Raw genomic sequence first — 16,443 nt, forward strand, 5'->3', positions numbered from 1 at the left:
GGTGGTAGTTTATTTATTTATTTGTTTGTTTGTTTATGTTATTTTGTTGGTTTTGGTTTTGGTTCTGGCTGTACTTCAACTTTGATCTCTCATAAGTGAAATGCTGGTGGGTTCTTGTGGTAATTTCCAGTTTAATAGGTTGGAAAGTTTGGAAATGAGATACCAGCATGTAACACTCTCCACATGAAAGATGTTTAGATGACATAGGGCAGCATATACAGCTTTTATTCAGATTCCCTCAGGATGTTTGAATCCAAGCAACATTCTCGAGACTGTAGCAGTTAATAAAAGTGCTCTTTGAACTAAATTTCATAAAGCCACAGTAACTTCTAGAGTAAAGTGAATCAAAAGAACTGGAGAAAACCTTCTCGCAGTGGCAAACCACACTGAATGACAGCATAATTCTTTGTAACTTCAAGATACTGTATCTGAAGAAGTGCAGCTGTCCATTGCTCTAGTGCCAACAAGTCCACATGAGTTCATCTGTTTGTCTGAAACTGGTGTGGTAGCTTTTCTCCGAAGTCCTCTAAAACAGATAAAAAAGTGCAGATTGCTGTATGTGAGATGATGAATTTTCACAGACTCACATTCCTGCTGTCTCCAGAATATGTGTTAGTTGACAAGTAAAAAGTCTCTGTTTGAGAGTTATCTTGGTCTCCTTAGAGAAAGAAAAAGGAAAAGCATTGTTTTAAAAATATACAACAATCATGTGATTTTAGCAGTCTCGGGGCAAACACTGAGAGACCCATCTTTGTTGCATGTGAGTTTTTCTGGGTATGCTGAAGTACAGAGGGTCATTAAGGCTGACATTAACTTCATGACATCCTGCTGCAACCTCATTAGAGGAAAGAGTACTCTCTTGTCTGTGATGCACATTCTGAATTTTCTATTGTATCTAAGGTATCAATGGCAATCCCATGCAAATGAAATAACAAAACTGAAATCAGGTTGGATAGCATCCATGAGAAGGTTTGTTAGTAAAATTTGTACAGCTGAAGAGATGTTTGCAGAAATGGGACTTCAGTGATGAGGTAGAATGTTCTGCATCGTCAGCTCAAGCTGCAAGTTAAAATGATAACATGAACAATCCTTGTTCCTGTAACCAGGGCCATGGGGGTCATTTCCAAGGCTCTCTGGTAAAGTGTCTGTGGCTTCAACTACATACTCATCATGGAATAAAGGTTCTTTCCAGTGTTTCTTAAAAATGCATGGTGCTGAGAAATATAAATGTTTGTGCAACATGCAGTAAGTCATATGACAAAGATTTTTGGTCATTAAAATGAAGAAGTAAAACAAAACCACAAAAAGCAGCTACCTCTCATTTAATTTCTTCATTTCAGTAAGTGCAGAGAGGAGGCTACTACCTACAGAGCAAAAAGAAAAATCCTACAACAGTAATACAAAAAGCCAGGGGAAGCCTGACTGTGCTCAGACAATGTGCGATGGAATTGTGTCCAGACATGCACCAGAGCTGCTTGCCTCCAGCTTTCATTCATTTGCATGTGGCATAGCTCCACAGAAATTTCACACCACCAGGCGCAAAATGAGAAAGGGCTTTTAACTTCAGTAAGTTATGATTTGTAACAGGTGAAAGTGATTTTCTGAAAGTGTCATCTCACAAATGGTATCTAGTGATGCTGGTGAGGTAAGAGGCACACACTGCAATCTGAGGTGAAGTGAGATCAGTGAAGATCTCATTCACCCCTCCCCAATCCCCATGTTTTATTTCTACTACGGAAGTGACTTTTTGATGCATTTTTTTTTCTAGTAGTGGGAAACAAAGGTGGCTTATCCAGTAAATCTTGTCATTGGAAATGCCCAAATTGTCTATGGCTCTAGAAACTGCCCTGTGTTATTTCCTCGGGCCCTCCACCGGCTGTGTCACAGTTCTGCTCTATGCAGTTGGTCATCTTCATGGAGAACACTGGACACCTCAAGGCTGGCCTCAATAGACTACTTGAGCACCAAGGAATGGCACCTCTACCCAGTATCACCATACCTGGTGCTGACCACAGCCTCTCTCCTAACAACACATTAATCTATGAGACTTTTGTTTTTAGGTAGCAAACGTGATTTATATGTATGTAGGTATTTTACAAGCCTTCTTATATCACTTTACAGTTTTCTGTCTTTTTTTTTTCTTTTTTTTTTCTTTTTTTTTTTTTTTTTTTTTTTTTTCCAGTTCAGTTTTAGTACAGGACAGTCCCATGCATCCTAATGCCTTTAGGCATCGCATTCATTTCTCAGTGTAACAATTTCGAGATGCCTAGGAATGTCATATATTCATTAGATGAGAAGAATCTTGATGAACCATCTAATGCTCCAGAGAGATTGGGTGTCATTTATTTTTTTTACTGCTAAAATATGTGCACTGAGTCAAAAGCACAACAAATAATTGTGACGAAAAGCTGCAAGCTTTCTAAAACAACCAGCTTTCCCTGTGTGTCTTACTCAGATGAAGCTAGCAGAATTGAATTCAGTGTACACGAGTGTAAACATAGACTTATATGCAAGCTTCCTGTATCTCAGTGAAAGGGAACAAACATTCATTACTTTTTATATAGCATGTGAGAAAGTTGTAAGGTTGGATTTGTGTTTTTTTAGAGATTATTATAGACACTAGATAGTTAGGATATTTAAGACAAGTTCAAATTAAATTCAAAGTAGCCTCTATTTTGATGTAGCAATGTTTAAGTTGCTGCCTGCAGATTTACATGGATCTTACAAAACTCCCCTCTTTAGGAGGGAAAAGCATCAACATTAAAAAATAATGACTTACTGTTCTTATCTGTCACAGTAGGTCTGAATTTTCCTTTCCTGTCTGTTAAAGAAGATGTAAACAAATTTAACTTAAACACTTCGAATATTGGAAGAAACAGTACTATTCAACAAACCTTTGCATTAAATAGAGCTTTAAACACATGTAAGCTTTAAACATCAATTCATACCAAATAGACAGACTTCTCTACAGTTCTTTTCATTTACACATTTTGAATCAAATTCTAAAGACCTTAGTAACCAAATTTGATTCAAACTTATTTTGTTACAATTCTATTTGTCTGAGTTTATTGGAGTCTTCTCATATAATGGACAAGACTAGAATTAAAGCCCATTTGCATTTTTGAGTGTTGCATTTTCAACCCAGGAAATAATAACTATATATAATAGTCCAGCAAAGTACTAGAAGAGCATGATGTTTCAACTAGACTGCTTTTAATTCATTGCTGTAAATGGAAGCTTTATGTCAAATCTTGTAGACACAGTGACTTTGTAGCCAAGAATGACAGCAACACAAGGGCTCCAAGGTGACCAAATTTGTTAAACTGTTGCTATGAATGGAAAAAAGTACCAACAAGGTATGCTTTTACAGCTCTCCTCACCCAGGCCAAAACTTGCTTATGTCCTTTAGTGAACAATTGATAGTCATAGAAAATGTACACTCAAACACCTGCTCACCTAAGTAAAAGATGAGAAGAATAAAGTCCAACTCAAACACAGCAGGATCTCATTTTAAATAGGGTTCCTCTAGGAAGAAAATGTGACTGAATCTTTTAAGCATGCCTAGGGTTATTAAGCCTTCAAATACACAGTTCACAGGAAAATTTAATAAGAGAAAAATCCAGTATCTGAAGTAAAACATACCTTTTTTAGCACAGCGATTCTTGAATGATTTTCTCTTTTGAAGGATTATTAATGCAGAGGGAAGGATCAGTACTATCACACATGTGGCGACGATAAATAAGATCAGGGGCTTTTGTCTGCCATACTGTGTACTCATTAAAGCTGTCAAAGAAAAACAAAACAGAACACAGAAAAAGAAAAAGAGGAAAAGTAAATTTGTGACTTAGAAAGCAGGCAAGTTTATGAACTTCCAGTCCTGATTCTCCAAAGTCTGGCTCTGACTGAACTTAAGATTCTTAACATTTATCACGGTATTATCTTAAACTCTGTAAATTTTTTATTCTGCAATATTACTTTAATAATCTTTACAATACATGTGTCGGCTTTCCTGTTTTCATGCCATTTGAGCAATCAATACTGCAATTTATCTTTATTTCATAAGAACAATTAATTAAAATTTTATATCAGGAAACATATCCATGAAGACTGAAGAATATCTACCATACCAGCAGCAAAATGCTGGGAGCTGCTCTGAAATTAAAATACACTAGCAAATGACAGATTGGCTTTTTGGGGTGTGAGTTAGCCTTGGCTTCAGAGACTTGAATAACACTGACTTGATTCTTTCCAGAGCATCACTATTACATTGCTTTCTAGACTGAAGTTCTGGTGATGGATAATAGGACAAAACATATGTACTAAAGGACATCATTATTTTCTCCCCTCTAGCTCTCTCTTTCTGTCATCTCTCTCTCATAAAAGCTCAAGGTGATATGAACCTAAAGAGTAAATATAAGCTGAAGTATTTTCATTCCGTTCTTTATTCCAGAATACGCAGCTGTAATTCTCATTCATGTTTTGGTTGGTTGTCAGGATGCTGGAGACATTGTAGAGGCCATCTGCAGTCAGTGTGTAGGTAGTATTCACAGACACGCTGAGATTGAGGTTCTTTTCATTTTGCCAGAATACCTCTGCCAGAGGAAAGCCTTCTGATTGGCATACAAAAGCAAACTTATCTTCATTCCATTTCCTTTTCTCTGTGTTTATTGTCTTGTAGGATGCTGCATAAGAACAGGTGAAGTTAAGTCATTTTCAGTCATTATCCCATTTACCTCTTTCCTCTTATTGTCTGTGGCTTTATCTGAAGTATGCTTATTTGATGAAGGAAGTTTTGTAGAACAACTCAGTAGTGTTTGTTCAATCCTTCTGAGGCCCACAGTGTCAGAGCTTACTTCATTACCCTGTCCAAGACAGTAGTTAACACTGAATCCATCAGTACAGAGGAAAGAAGTGAAATCTTATGTGGTCTCATCTCAGAGACAAAAATTAGTAGCTATATTGCAAGAGAAATAACTCAGGCTGCTTCAAGAAAAAATGCGTTGATTTTTTTTTTTTAATATTTGTGTTACCATACTTTATAAACAGCTGTGGTATTTTCTTGGTATTTAGAAGGAAAAGAGCCTAGAATTTTCATAGGAACAGGTCAGAGGTACCAAAGTGGTCACAGGAACAGGTCAGAGGTTGCAAAGTGGCCTTTAAAACTGACTGTGACCATTTTTGCATTTGACGAAGTTCATTATTCAAATGTCTAAATGTGAAATGAATGCTGCCTTGTATCACACAGACATGCAACAATTAATGGGAAACACCAGAGGTCTTTCTAAGGACTGTTCTGCCATGCTCTCCAGTCATGTATGCATTTATTACTGATGCCCACTTGGCTTTGATAAACTGAGAAAATCTCATCTGTGTTCAGTGAGCTGCAGACACTGGGGAAATTATCAGCCTCCTGAATAATTACAGGAGGGCTCATCAGTAAATTAAAACACATCAGAGAAATGCTTAGGAACCACCAGAAGTGGATCAAAAGGGCAGGTGATGGGGAAGGAGTGTTCCACAGAAGAGGATGCGGGGAGAAGATGGAGTGAACTCCAGAGAAACTCAGCTGCCATTGAACTGGAACAGACTGCAGTGAGACTACTGCTCCAGACTCTTGGGGGCTTGAGCATGGGGGCTTGGTAAGAGATTTATCCATTAATTCCTACCAGTTCATAAATTCCTACTTGTCTGTATGAATTCAGTTAAGACATCCCAATAAACAAATACTCATGTTCCTTCAGCTACTCACCTTTTACTTCCAAAGTAATGTACTTGTAGTCAGCACCTTGGTACTCAATGAGACAAAGGTAAGATCCCGCATCTGTGATCTTGACACTGGTAATTTGAAGGATTGCTCGTCCTGATTTCAATTCACTGTGTAATAGCGCTGCTCTTCCCATGTAATCACGATGTTGGGATGAAAGGTGTGCTTTCCCATTGTGGAGTGCGTACACATCTCTTGATTCCAGCTGACCTTGCCTCTTCTGCTCCCAGACAACACTCAGGAGTCCCAGGTTCAATGAGCCGTTCACAGGAAATCTACATTCCATGGTCACATTATTCCCATACTCTGCAACATACAGCTGCTGAGGAACTTCAACTGTGAATAAAGCTAAGGTAGGAAAAGAAAACAACTGTTATTTGCTGTGCTGAAATGCTTTCTGATTTTCTTTGAGCTTGGTCAAACAGTTTTCATGTAGTCAGACATACAGTTATTAGCTTAACTCCAGGTTTTAAGCATCTTTTTCCTGTTCACACTAGCATTTTTTCCAAGTCAGTAGTACTTATGGAAAAACATCTCTATGTTGTATTGCTTACAGAATCTGAGTGATAAGGACAAGATAAGCAATTTTTTTTTTTTTTCCTCTTTAAAAAATAGCTCAAATTTGAGTCAGTGATTACACAGGCAGTACTATTCCAAAACCACAATTGTATCTTATATGTCCTAAGGTTCTTATAAAAGCAAAAGGAATATGGAAATACTAAAGCTAATTTTGTTGTTCTTTAGAAAGTGAAAATCCAGTTTAATGCCTGTGAAACACATGTGTTGGCACTAAATAAGTATGTGCAACTGGCAAGAATTGCTGTGCAGCAGCTGCAATCTTCCGCATGTGTGGACCATGTGAGTATCTTTCATCCCAAGTAAACTCAGAAACACACAGAATTATTACGGGAAGTATGTCAAAACAATCTTCTTAGGCATTCACCAACTTCGAAAGTCACATTGTTATGAATACTGTTTAAAGCATACTTGACAAAGGAAAGCTTTTTATGATCTGTGATTCAATAAACCTTGTTACTTCCTTCTTTAGTGGACTTACCATATGTTGCTATTTATAATTCAGAAGCACTTGAAAATATTTACAACAATATTCAAAAGAGAAGTTCATGCAACTCTTTGTGCATTTTTCTTATGTTCTTTTATGTGCTTTGTCACAGAGTTATCAAAATATAGCAAAAATTACAAAACCATGACAGTTTGTTAAATGCTTGCAGGGAAATTTTCAGTTCCTATCAGCAGTGTTTGTTTATTCATTTGAATACAACTGGAGAGACAAATAATATGAAAAACTGCAAAGCTCTTCCTATTTGTTGTATTTATTATATGTAAAAATTCTTTATCTTTTTAGAATATATGGGTTCACTGACTGACCTGGAATTATTTAAATAAGGAATATATTTCCTTCAAATTCCTTTGAGCAGAGTGGCCACAGACCTATTGCAATGTTGTATGCCATGCTCCTCACTCATTTTCCTGCTCCTATGACCCCTTTTTAACCAAGCTGCTCCTTCTAAGGGATGGAGAGAGGGATACACATGGTTTTACTTCAGTGTCTTGCACTTAGATTGTTCTAGTTTACAATTGGCTTGTGGCTATTCTCTCTCTCGTAGTCATGCCTGTAATTCAGGACACCTCTGCTGTCAACCCACAATGCTTTCAAGAAGAACATTGGTGGAAAGTGATGGACACCTGTCCTTATGCTCAGTGCTTAGACAGTGCCTTCTGTAAGACCTTTCAAGGCAGAGGCTCCAGACATCACCAGCTGTTTGGGGAAGTAAGTATTCATTGTGAGATGTTTCAAACCACATCTATGAACATAGCAGTATTGTTACATTTGTCCTAATGATGAGAGTGAAACACAGTTCACTTCCTCTCACCTGAAACCACACAGAGCTGCATTTCCAGCAACAGCATTGTCACGATTTGGAACATTTTCTCAGGTTGATCTGAAATAAAAGAATTGCAACTTAACTTACAACAGCTATCTTCTGCTTGAGTGGTGCACTAGAATGCTGTCACTAAAGCCTTTCAAACCTTCAGAATCTATCACAGCTAAGAAACAAAAACAAATCCAAAGCAATACTAGAATACCTCTAGAAACAAGGGATCAAACAACTCATATTTGTACACAGAATATGAACCACTGAGCTCTGGCAGTGAAAGGAGAGAAAATATTTCTACAACTTTATCCTTGAAGCTTTCAAGATGTGTAGCTTGCAGTTTTAAGAAATCTGACAGGGCAGCATTTTTACAGCAGCTCTGCACCCATAAATACCAGAAACAATTTCAGGGTTTTTTTGTTTTTGGGTTTTTTTGCATGCCAGAGAGATTTATAAAAGTGCAGAACCAGACTGTTTTTGTTACTGTCCGTGCTAACACCTGATCTAGCTTACAGAGATCACTAACACCTGTTCAGGTCCCTGACCCTTATTTTGATTCAACTCCTTTTTCCATTTTTTTCTTTTTTTGTGTAAACCTATTATCTGAGTTTATTGTCTGAGTCCTTTAACCTCACAACTGGCATATACTTGGCACTAAAAACATGAGGTACTGGAAATATCAGAGTGGGGTAAAATAACCTTGCTTCAGATCCTGGGGCTGGGTGCTATTTTCACTTAACACACAGCAGTTCCTGACATATATAAAGTACCCTGCATTACTGGCAGTGAACCATCTGTTCATAAGTAATGCAGGAGAAAGTCCAATTTAAGGGTTACTATCTTCCTGTTCCAGTAACATGGAAAGTATTGCTTATACTTCTGTATACAGATCAGCATAACTAAGAGAAAAACAATCAAACAATCAAACAATAAAACCAAGGGACATTTTTTGCTAAATGAATGAGATAACAGATCTGTTCTTTGGGAATTAGCAGGTTTAATGGCTACAGCTCTAATACCTAGCAGTGCTGCAGTACAAGAGGAGGAGTTGTTCAGCTCTGCTCTGTGCTGTGTGGCCTCACCTCAAGCACTGTATTTAGTGGTCACCACAATATAAGAAGGATGTAAACTATTGGCTATGAAGATGTTGAAGAGTCTGGAGAGCAAGGTATATGAGGAGCAGCTGAGGGCACTGGGTTTGTTTAGTCCAGAGCAGAGCAGGCTGAGGAGGGGCCTCATGGTGGCTGCAGGTTCTTATGAGGGATGTAGTGGGGCAATGCTGAACTCTGCTCTTTGGTGACAGAGGCACGGCCTGAGGAAACAGCATGGAGCTGTTAGGGGAAGGTCAGATATGTTTGGAAAAGGTTCTTCAACCAGAGGGTGGTGGGCATAAAACAGACTCTCCGGGGCAGTGACCATGCTGCTGGAGATCAAGAAGCATTTGTTCAGTGCTCCCTGACACGGAGTTTGGATTTTTAGTGGTTCTGTAGGGAGTCAGGAACTGAGCTTGATCCTCAAATGTCTATTTCAAGCCAGGACATTCTGAGTCTGTGAATCCATGAAGGAAGAGTTTGTTTGAACCAATCAAGCTCACTATCACAGTCTGAAACAAATCAGTGAAAGAGATCCAGAAATAAATATAAGGAAGAAAAGCAGAGAAGAAACAATTTTAGACTTCCCTAGAGCTAGACTTACTGCAGAGGGTTTTAGATTTTACTTCCCTGTTTGTTTGTGACTCAGTTGGAAACATTTAGGCTCTGATTCTCTCAGGTGCTTCATTTTTCTGAGTGCTCACATCTTTGGGCTCTTGGTGCCTCAGAAAGTCAGGTTCAAGGTTTTATCAAGGTTAGCAGCCAAAATAAAGAGACATTTCTTGGAAATGGAGACCTTAATATTTTGATATCATAAAGGTGATATTACTGCAGCTGCAGTAAGCAAGTTTACTAAATGTAAATGAAAACAAATTACTTTTATCAGAGAACTGATGAAGATGATATTAGATGTGAGAAATCCTGATTATTTTAGCTGTGTGAAAATGCAGCTAATAAATAATATTGGCATTCACATCTCCATTTCTTGAATGCAGAAACAAAGATTCCTCACTGTTCACATGGCTGGGCTAAATTTCACTAGTAAAATAACTAGTAAATTTCACTAAATGTAGTCACTACATTTAGTACTACAGGCAAACATGCCATCCTCAGTTGCCTTCTCACTAATCCATGCCACCTACCTATAAGCAGATGAACATAGGAAGAAGTGAATAAAGAATGGAATAGTATCTTACTCTTACATTTAGATCCTTGTCTTAGCCTCATGTGGGGTACTTGAGGTGAATCTACTCTCTTTTATATATTGTAAATGAATAGCACAGATCTGGTGCTTAAAATGTACTTTAAAAATAAATAAATATACATAAATACATATTACTGAGAGTAAAAGATAGATAGAACAAAAATATACGTAATTCAAGGCCCAGAAGATAGAGATTATTAAATTAAAAATATTAAATTAAGTAATCATTAAATATCAAATAAAATTTAGTCTTGCCAGATGTGATGTACTAGTGTAAGAAGAGCATAACACTTAACCATCAATATTTGGAAAAACTCAAACAGAAGTATGTTTTTGTTTGTAACACTGAATGTAAAGCCATACAGAGATCAACAAGTATCTGCACTGAAAACCATGTTTCATAATTTCATTGATTGTATTAGTAGGTATCTACCTGCTGCACTACCTTAGTGTAATCTACTCATGCAAATTAGTAATGTAGCTGTGCCAGGCATCCTGACACATTCCCATAAGCAGATGTCTACCAGCAACTGGTAGGCACTTTTATCTCAGCTGGATGTACCAACCACCCATTCTGTTAGAATGGATGAGTTTGGCACCAGTCTAGTCAGAAGTTCAATCTTGGTAAGCGAGAATTCCCACTTGCCAACACTGAAGAATCTGCAGGAAGCTTGGTAAGCAAAGAGCATTTTAAAGTGTCACAGAATGACTGAGGTTGGAAGGTACATCTGGAGGACACCTGATCCAATCCCCCTGCCCAAGCAAGACCACCCAGAGAAGGTTGCCCAGAGATCTTTGCAGTGTGCTCCTTAGTAATAGAGATTGATACCTACCTCTTAGCAGCATGAATTGTAAATTCAGTCCTGTTCCCTTCACCCATTTGTCTAAAAGATCATAGTGATTTACTTGGATAAAAAGAGCATCTTAGTATAAGACTTTATCACAAGACTTCCTGGCCCTGCCGATGGCTAGAAGAATCAAGCTGTGTTAACGTAAGTTTCCCTGGACTCTGTTCAGCCAGAAGGAAGCTGAGCATAAGCAGTACCTGGCTCACATGATCGTAGCATTCCTCATAATTGCTGTCCTTGCTACCGTAAAGAGGATAATAAAGGACCCTGGGAAGGACAGAATCTATTTTATGCTGTCCAATAAACACATACAACCAGGAACACAATCAGTGATTTAGTGCCCTTACATTCTAAAGAAAATAATACACTATCATTTCCTGGAAATACCATTTCAGCTTTTGTGATGTTTAGCAACACTAAGGGAAGAAGAGTGTTACAGACCAAGAGCATGTCTTTCACTAGAATAACCAGAACTACTGGAAAACTTCAACAAGTTTCCAGGCTCTCCTCAGGATTTAAGAAGAAGTCAGAAATACATAGAAGTTCAGAGAAATAGCTCAGAATAATAGTTTCTGTCTGAAAAATGAAAGGATTAAGGTTACTTGCTGCTTCTGAAGTCAAGCAGGTACTGCAGACAGTTATTTCCTGGCAGGCCGATCTAGCACATTGGTAGTACTTGCAGTGCTTTGGTTGCAGAGGGAATGGCACAGGCACACTGCTGGAGCTCTGGACAGAAGCAGGGGTGTGGTACTTCACAGCTGGGAGCAGGAGGGGTCACCCACACAGCCAGTTCAGCTCCACACAGACTGCCAGCAAATAAGCTTTAACAAATAAGGTACTGCAAGTGGTCTGCAGAGTGCTGGGAAATTCTGAGCATATGGGCTTTGTTGTAGAGTTGAAGCAGAAATCTTGGTATAGAGACGTTCACTCCTGCATTTAGAAACTTTTGCTCTGCTGCTGACATACTCCATAATATTGCAGAGATCAACTCAGCTTACCCTATTCTTTCTCCTTTTACATCCTTTGTATTTTTGTTCTGCAAAGGTATGGCTTGCACAAAGCACAATGCAATGTCCTCTGTAAACACCACAGAAAGGCAAGTCTGAGTAGCAGAAGAATCAAGTGTTGTTAATGCTTCACCCCCCTAGGCTGCATTCAGGCAGAAGGAAGCTCTGAATGAGCAACAGCAGGCTCATGTGATTGTACTTCGCATGACTGCACTACTTTGTTTTGAAGTAATTCAGAGCTTCCTTCTTGAAAAAGCTGATAACTAGTTTTTTTTAAAAACGGTTTATATTTTTACATAAGTGATAGGTAACACTGCACAAATCTACTGAGGCCCAGACACTGTTTGTATTTCTCTGTAACTGAAACTCTTTTGTGTACCGTGCTCATTCCTAGAAGAATCAGAACCTTCCAGCCTTCCAAATCTTCAAAAAGGCGCCACCTTTTCAACCTAGTCATGAAATGGCTGCACTTTTTTCCCCAGTTTCATCCATTTTTTTGGATGGTTTTTGTTAGTTAGTTCATTTGTAGGTCAGTAGGTCCTGAGGACACAGACTTCTGCCCTCCTTGTCTGCAACAGCACCGACACACAGTCCCACCTGTTGTCTGTTCTCTGCTGCTGCACTCATTGTCCACCTCACTATGCTACTGCTGAGCCCATTGCTTCACATCTGATGTTCACATTGCCTACAGCTGCCTCTTTCCATCACTTCAGCCTGCTCTCCATTTCACTTAGGCTTTCAGATGAAACAATACCATTTCTCAATTCCTTTTTTCTCTCCCTCACTTTTAATTTTTACTATCCCTTCACTGTTTAAAATGCACCTAAGTACAATTACAACAATTGCAATGCAAGTGACAACCATTAGTTGTCGTATCTTTCATTTCTTTTCACTCAATGTCAAATATGGCTGTACTAATAAATGCTCATTTCACTTTCCTACATACAGTCTCTTTGTTATAGAAAATGTCATTAGCAACATTAAAACTCATGCAGCTGTGTATCGTATACTTCTCAGTTATTAGCAGTAGTGCTGGACAGCACAGGCTAACACTTCAGTGTGATCTCCTGCATCGACAAATTTTCCTGGAAATGCACAGGAAATTCTGTGCTTGCTGTACAATCAAAGCAGCCAGACATTTAATAGGTTAATACCAATAATGAGAAAGTAATCAGGAACATGCAGACACAAATATATGCATAGTTATGTTTTCTCTTTGCAGCTTTCCAATGAATTTCAGAAAGAAAGATTTACAAACAGCAACATCCCAGTCAAAAAGCTGTAGAGGATTGCTAGCACTCCTATTCTGCCATCACCTATGTCAGAAGAAGACTGAGTGAGAGACTCCTGAAACTTTTCCTTCCCCAGAATCTGAAGTTATATGGATCTATTTTAGGATCTGGGACTCAGCATCTGGTTCAGAATTCACTCTTTGCAAATCATTTAGAAATAAAATCTATTTAAGTAAATATTGGAAGCATTAAGCAAAATCTGCAGTCCATCAGCCAGAAATAGAGTAAATTTAGATTGGTATTTTAGCAGCATTATACTCACATAGGATCTTTATGCAACCATTGGGAGAATAAGGTTCAAATAACATTTAAGATTTTCAGAATGTAGAAGAGCTGTATCCTGTTTGCATGGCAGCAGCAGCTATCCATCTGGCTCTCATAACCAGTTTAAAACTGTTGTTGAATAAAGCAGTTCATCTTCCTATTCAAGCTATGTCAGAAAAGAAGTGAGTGTGCTTAAAGGAAACCACCAAGTTTCTTAGGAATTTATGAGCAGTTCCAGTTTCATTCTGAATTCACAACTGTTTCATACTGAAAGCACCTTGTATTCAGTTCTGACAGCATGCATCCAAACAAGCTTATTCAAAGCATCACATGGAATTACTCTTTTTATTGTGCACTAGTTTTAGATTTATACCCACTTAGGGCATTATCCAGCCTCATGAAACTACCAAGGTGCATTTTCTTAACTTCACAGTTTTCTTAATTTTCATCAGATTAAGTTCAAAAGACTTCCTCTAGGGATTACATAACTTTTGAAGAACACATTTCTTGTTCACTTTATTTCATTTACGTCTATGCTCATCTATTTTTAAAAAAGCAACTGCTCACAATGGAGATAGTCAAACACAGGTGCCTAGAGGAATCCCTACCCTTGCAAAAACTTGTCAGGATAAAGCCTGATTACATGAATTTAAGTTGGCACTTGAAATTAAGATAAATTAAGTTGGCACTTCTCACACTACTTTGAGTGGGACAAGAGATCTTTTCCAACATAAATTATTCTATGACTCTGATAAACCTTATCAGACTCGTGGGATATGGATTTTACTGTTACGTTCTGTTATTTACCTCCATGCTACAGTCAATTATTTTATCTTTTAATATGTTATCATATATTGAAAAGGAGACACAGAAGAATTTCCAGATTTCCCGGATTCACTGGTGCTAGAGGTGGAGCACACATACTCTTTTATCTCCAGTAAGTTCCTCATCACTTGGAAGAATTGTACTTCCAGTCAATACGAATAATGTGTCTTTAGTCCCATTGATCCTCGCTGTTTTGGGAAGGTGTATTGTGATGACCTCACGGCTCTTTCAGACCATGAAATCAGTTCTCCAACTACCTGGTGCAGATCAGTCCCAAGGAAATCACTGATATCCTTTTCTTTTTCTTCTTTCTCCTCAGTTGACATTTGTGTGTAGCCATATCTCATAAAGCTATTCTGGGACTGCCTGAACTTTTTCTAGAAAAACTCCAGAGACCTATTCACCAGCTGTCAGAAGTCCATAGGTTAGATAACTGACCTAGATGATCTCCAGAGGCCTCTTCCAACCACAGCAATTCTGTGGACCATCTGATGGCAGTGCTCCATACATCCCCACCCACCCAAAGTGTAACTCCCTCTCTTTACTTTCATAGACTGTCCTTCCTAAAGAGTCTGTTATCCATCTGTCACAACTCTGCAATGGTGTGAGCTATGCCACTATGTCTTCATGATCCCAGTCAGTCAATTCTACCAGACCGGGAGAAGTCTGCACACAGCTGTGTTCATTGTGTACAGACATTTCAGGCAGGGACACAAATGTCCTATTCCACAGACAGAGCGTGAGTGATGTCACTTTCTTCTTTACATGCCTATGCTTGCTATGTTCCTTCTGTTCTGATCACTCTTGGCTCTTTTCTTGCCCTCACTGTCCACAGATTCCTCACTTGTTTGATGAAAAATATCTCCCTCTGCTGCATCTAGATATCTACATTTCCCCAGAGCTCTTGAGACCTCTTCTGCAAAAAAAAAATAAAGTGTTTCCTCTTCTTTTCCCACCTGGCAGAAAAGGTATCCCACAGTAATATCACTGCCACCATCACCACCTCTTAGTTGTTTTGTACCAGCTCTGGTTACAGTAGGGTTCCTTCTTATGTTGCTTTTCTGGTACAGGAAATCAGTGAACTGCCTTGGGCATCTCCTGGACCCAGAAATACCTGACAGGGTCTTGACAGGAACAGCCACATAGAGTGCCAGACCAGGGAAATATGGTTTGGGAGAGAGGGAATTGGGGAGGAGCTGCTGCACAAGCAGAGCCCCACTGTTAGCATCTATGCTATTTTCCTGGTTATCACACATTTAGATGATGCACCATTGGTACCTGTCTGGGAAGGATATTTCTAGCCAGAAGGGAAAGGGAACAGACATTAAGAGTCCTGCAGATCCAATGGCAATGATTCTATTTTTTCTTATCATTACTTATACTTTAATATAATTGTTAGTAGCAGGAGGAATAATCATATTCCTCAAAATGAAATTCTTCATTGAAAAATTCGTCCAAGCTGGTTCATAATTATATTTTTTAAAATGAATGATTTCTGAACTTAAATACCAACAAGGCAATTTGACTGTGCACATAAAGCAGGCTTTTCTTAGCAATTTTGGGTCCCTAAAATTGTTTGACCATTAAGAAGCAAAATACAGATTGCTGAAACTGAGTCTGTCCTCAAAAAAATCACTAAACACCGCAGTGTCATACAAGAATGGTTACGTATGGTGTTTAGCTATATTTTTATGATAGAATCAGGAAGGATTTCCTCTCACCTAGTTCCCGCAATCTGGATGTTCTTATTTTTGTTTAGGTACTCTCCTGCCATCATAAACAGGCACTAATTATGCCAAAATAACTCATGGCATTGAGGGACCACCATGGGAGCCTTTTTCCCTGTACTCATCAAAATGAAGCTGAGAGAATTAGTCTATACTAAAAGCCATATTTTTATTAACTTACAGTTTGGATGTTAAAGAATAGAATGTTATAGAATCATAGATTCAGAATCATGGAATCATAGAATTATAAAATGGCTTAGTTTGGAAGGGACCTTAAAGCCTATCCGGTTCCAATCCCACCCACCAGCTCAGGCTGCCAGGGATGAGGCATTCCCAGCTTCTCTGGGCAGCCTATGCTGCCTCACCACCCTCACATTAAAAAATGTCCTTCTAACACCTAACCTAAATTTCCTGTCTTTTACTTTAAAGCCATTTGCCCTTGTTCTATCACTATTTACCATAGAAAAAGTTAGTCCTATTTCTTTTGAGAAATTCAAAGAACTTTTATAGAAACAGCAGGCCT

General features: G+C 38.5%; 1 protein-coding gene and 1 long non-coding RNA gene across 8 annotated transcripts; one reads left to right on the plus strand and one right to left on the minus strand.

Moving 5' to 3' along the window:
- Window positions 1-204: 204 nt before the first annotated feature.
- LOC107306119 (programmed cell death 1 ligand 2-like) lies at window positions 205-13,584 on the minus strand. 7 transcript variants are annotated; one of them, XR_014939691.1, is made up of 8 exons: window positions 13,367-13,556; window positions 7,660-7,728; window positions 5,750-6,112; window positions 4,401-4,682; window positions 3,643-3,783; window positions 3,457-3,525; window positions 2,780-2,821; window positions 508-526 (listed from the first exon to the last, which is right to left on the minus strand). XR_014939691.1 is itself a non-coding variant. In XM_015848979.3 (7 exons), the coding sequence occupies exons 1-7, from the start codon at window positions 13,410-13,412 to the stop codon at window positions 576-578; spliced, it is 1,026 nt and encodes a 341-aa protein (XP_015704465.2). In that variant the 5' UTR covers window positions 13,413-13,584; the 3' UTR covers window positions 205-575. The 7 variants fall into 7 exon arrangements, 5 of the variants coding, with proteins under 5 accessions (XP_015704465.2, XP_015704467.2, XP_015704468.2 ...); XR_001552001.3 differs by lacking the exon at window positions 508-526 and adding an exon at window positions 570-658; XM_015848979.3 differs by lacking the exon at window positions 3,457-3,525 and having other exon boundaries at window positions 205-658; window positions 13,367-13,584.
- LOC116652497 (uncharacterized) lies at window positions 6,123-7,753 on the plus strand. The gene is made up of 2 exons (XR_004305586.2): window positions 6,123-6,622; window positions 7,393-7,753. It is a non-coding gene; the product is annotated as an uncharacterized LOC116652497 (long non-coding RNA).
- Window positions 13,585-16,443: the final 2,859 nt, after the last annotated feature.

This window comes from Coturnix japonica, chromosome Z, assembly GCF_054131305.1.
Source record: "Coturnix japonica strain WE chromosome Z, WE-NBRP24, whole genome shotgun sequence".
NCBI classification, from domain to species: Eukaryota; Metazoa; Chordata; class Aves; order Galliformes; family Phasianidae; genus Coturnix; species Coturnix japonica.

Coding starts and splice junctions, on each gene's coding strand:
- LOC107306119 (XM_015848979.3), bottom strand. CDS start 13,412: ATGTTATTTGAACCTTATTCTCCCAATGGTTGCATAAAGATCCTAT. Junction 7,729..13,366: donor TGGTTGCATAAAGATCCTAT/GTGAGTATAATG, acceptor CTTTTATTTCAG/ATCAACCTGAGAAAATGTTC. Junction 3,784..4,400: donor AGCTTATATTTACTCTTTAG/GTTCATATCACC, acceptor TTTCTTTGACAG/CTTTAATGAGTACACAGTAT.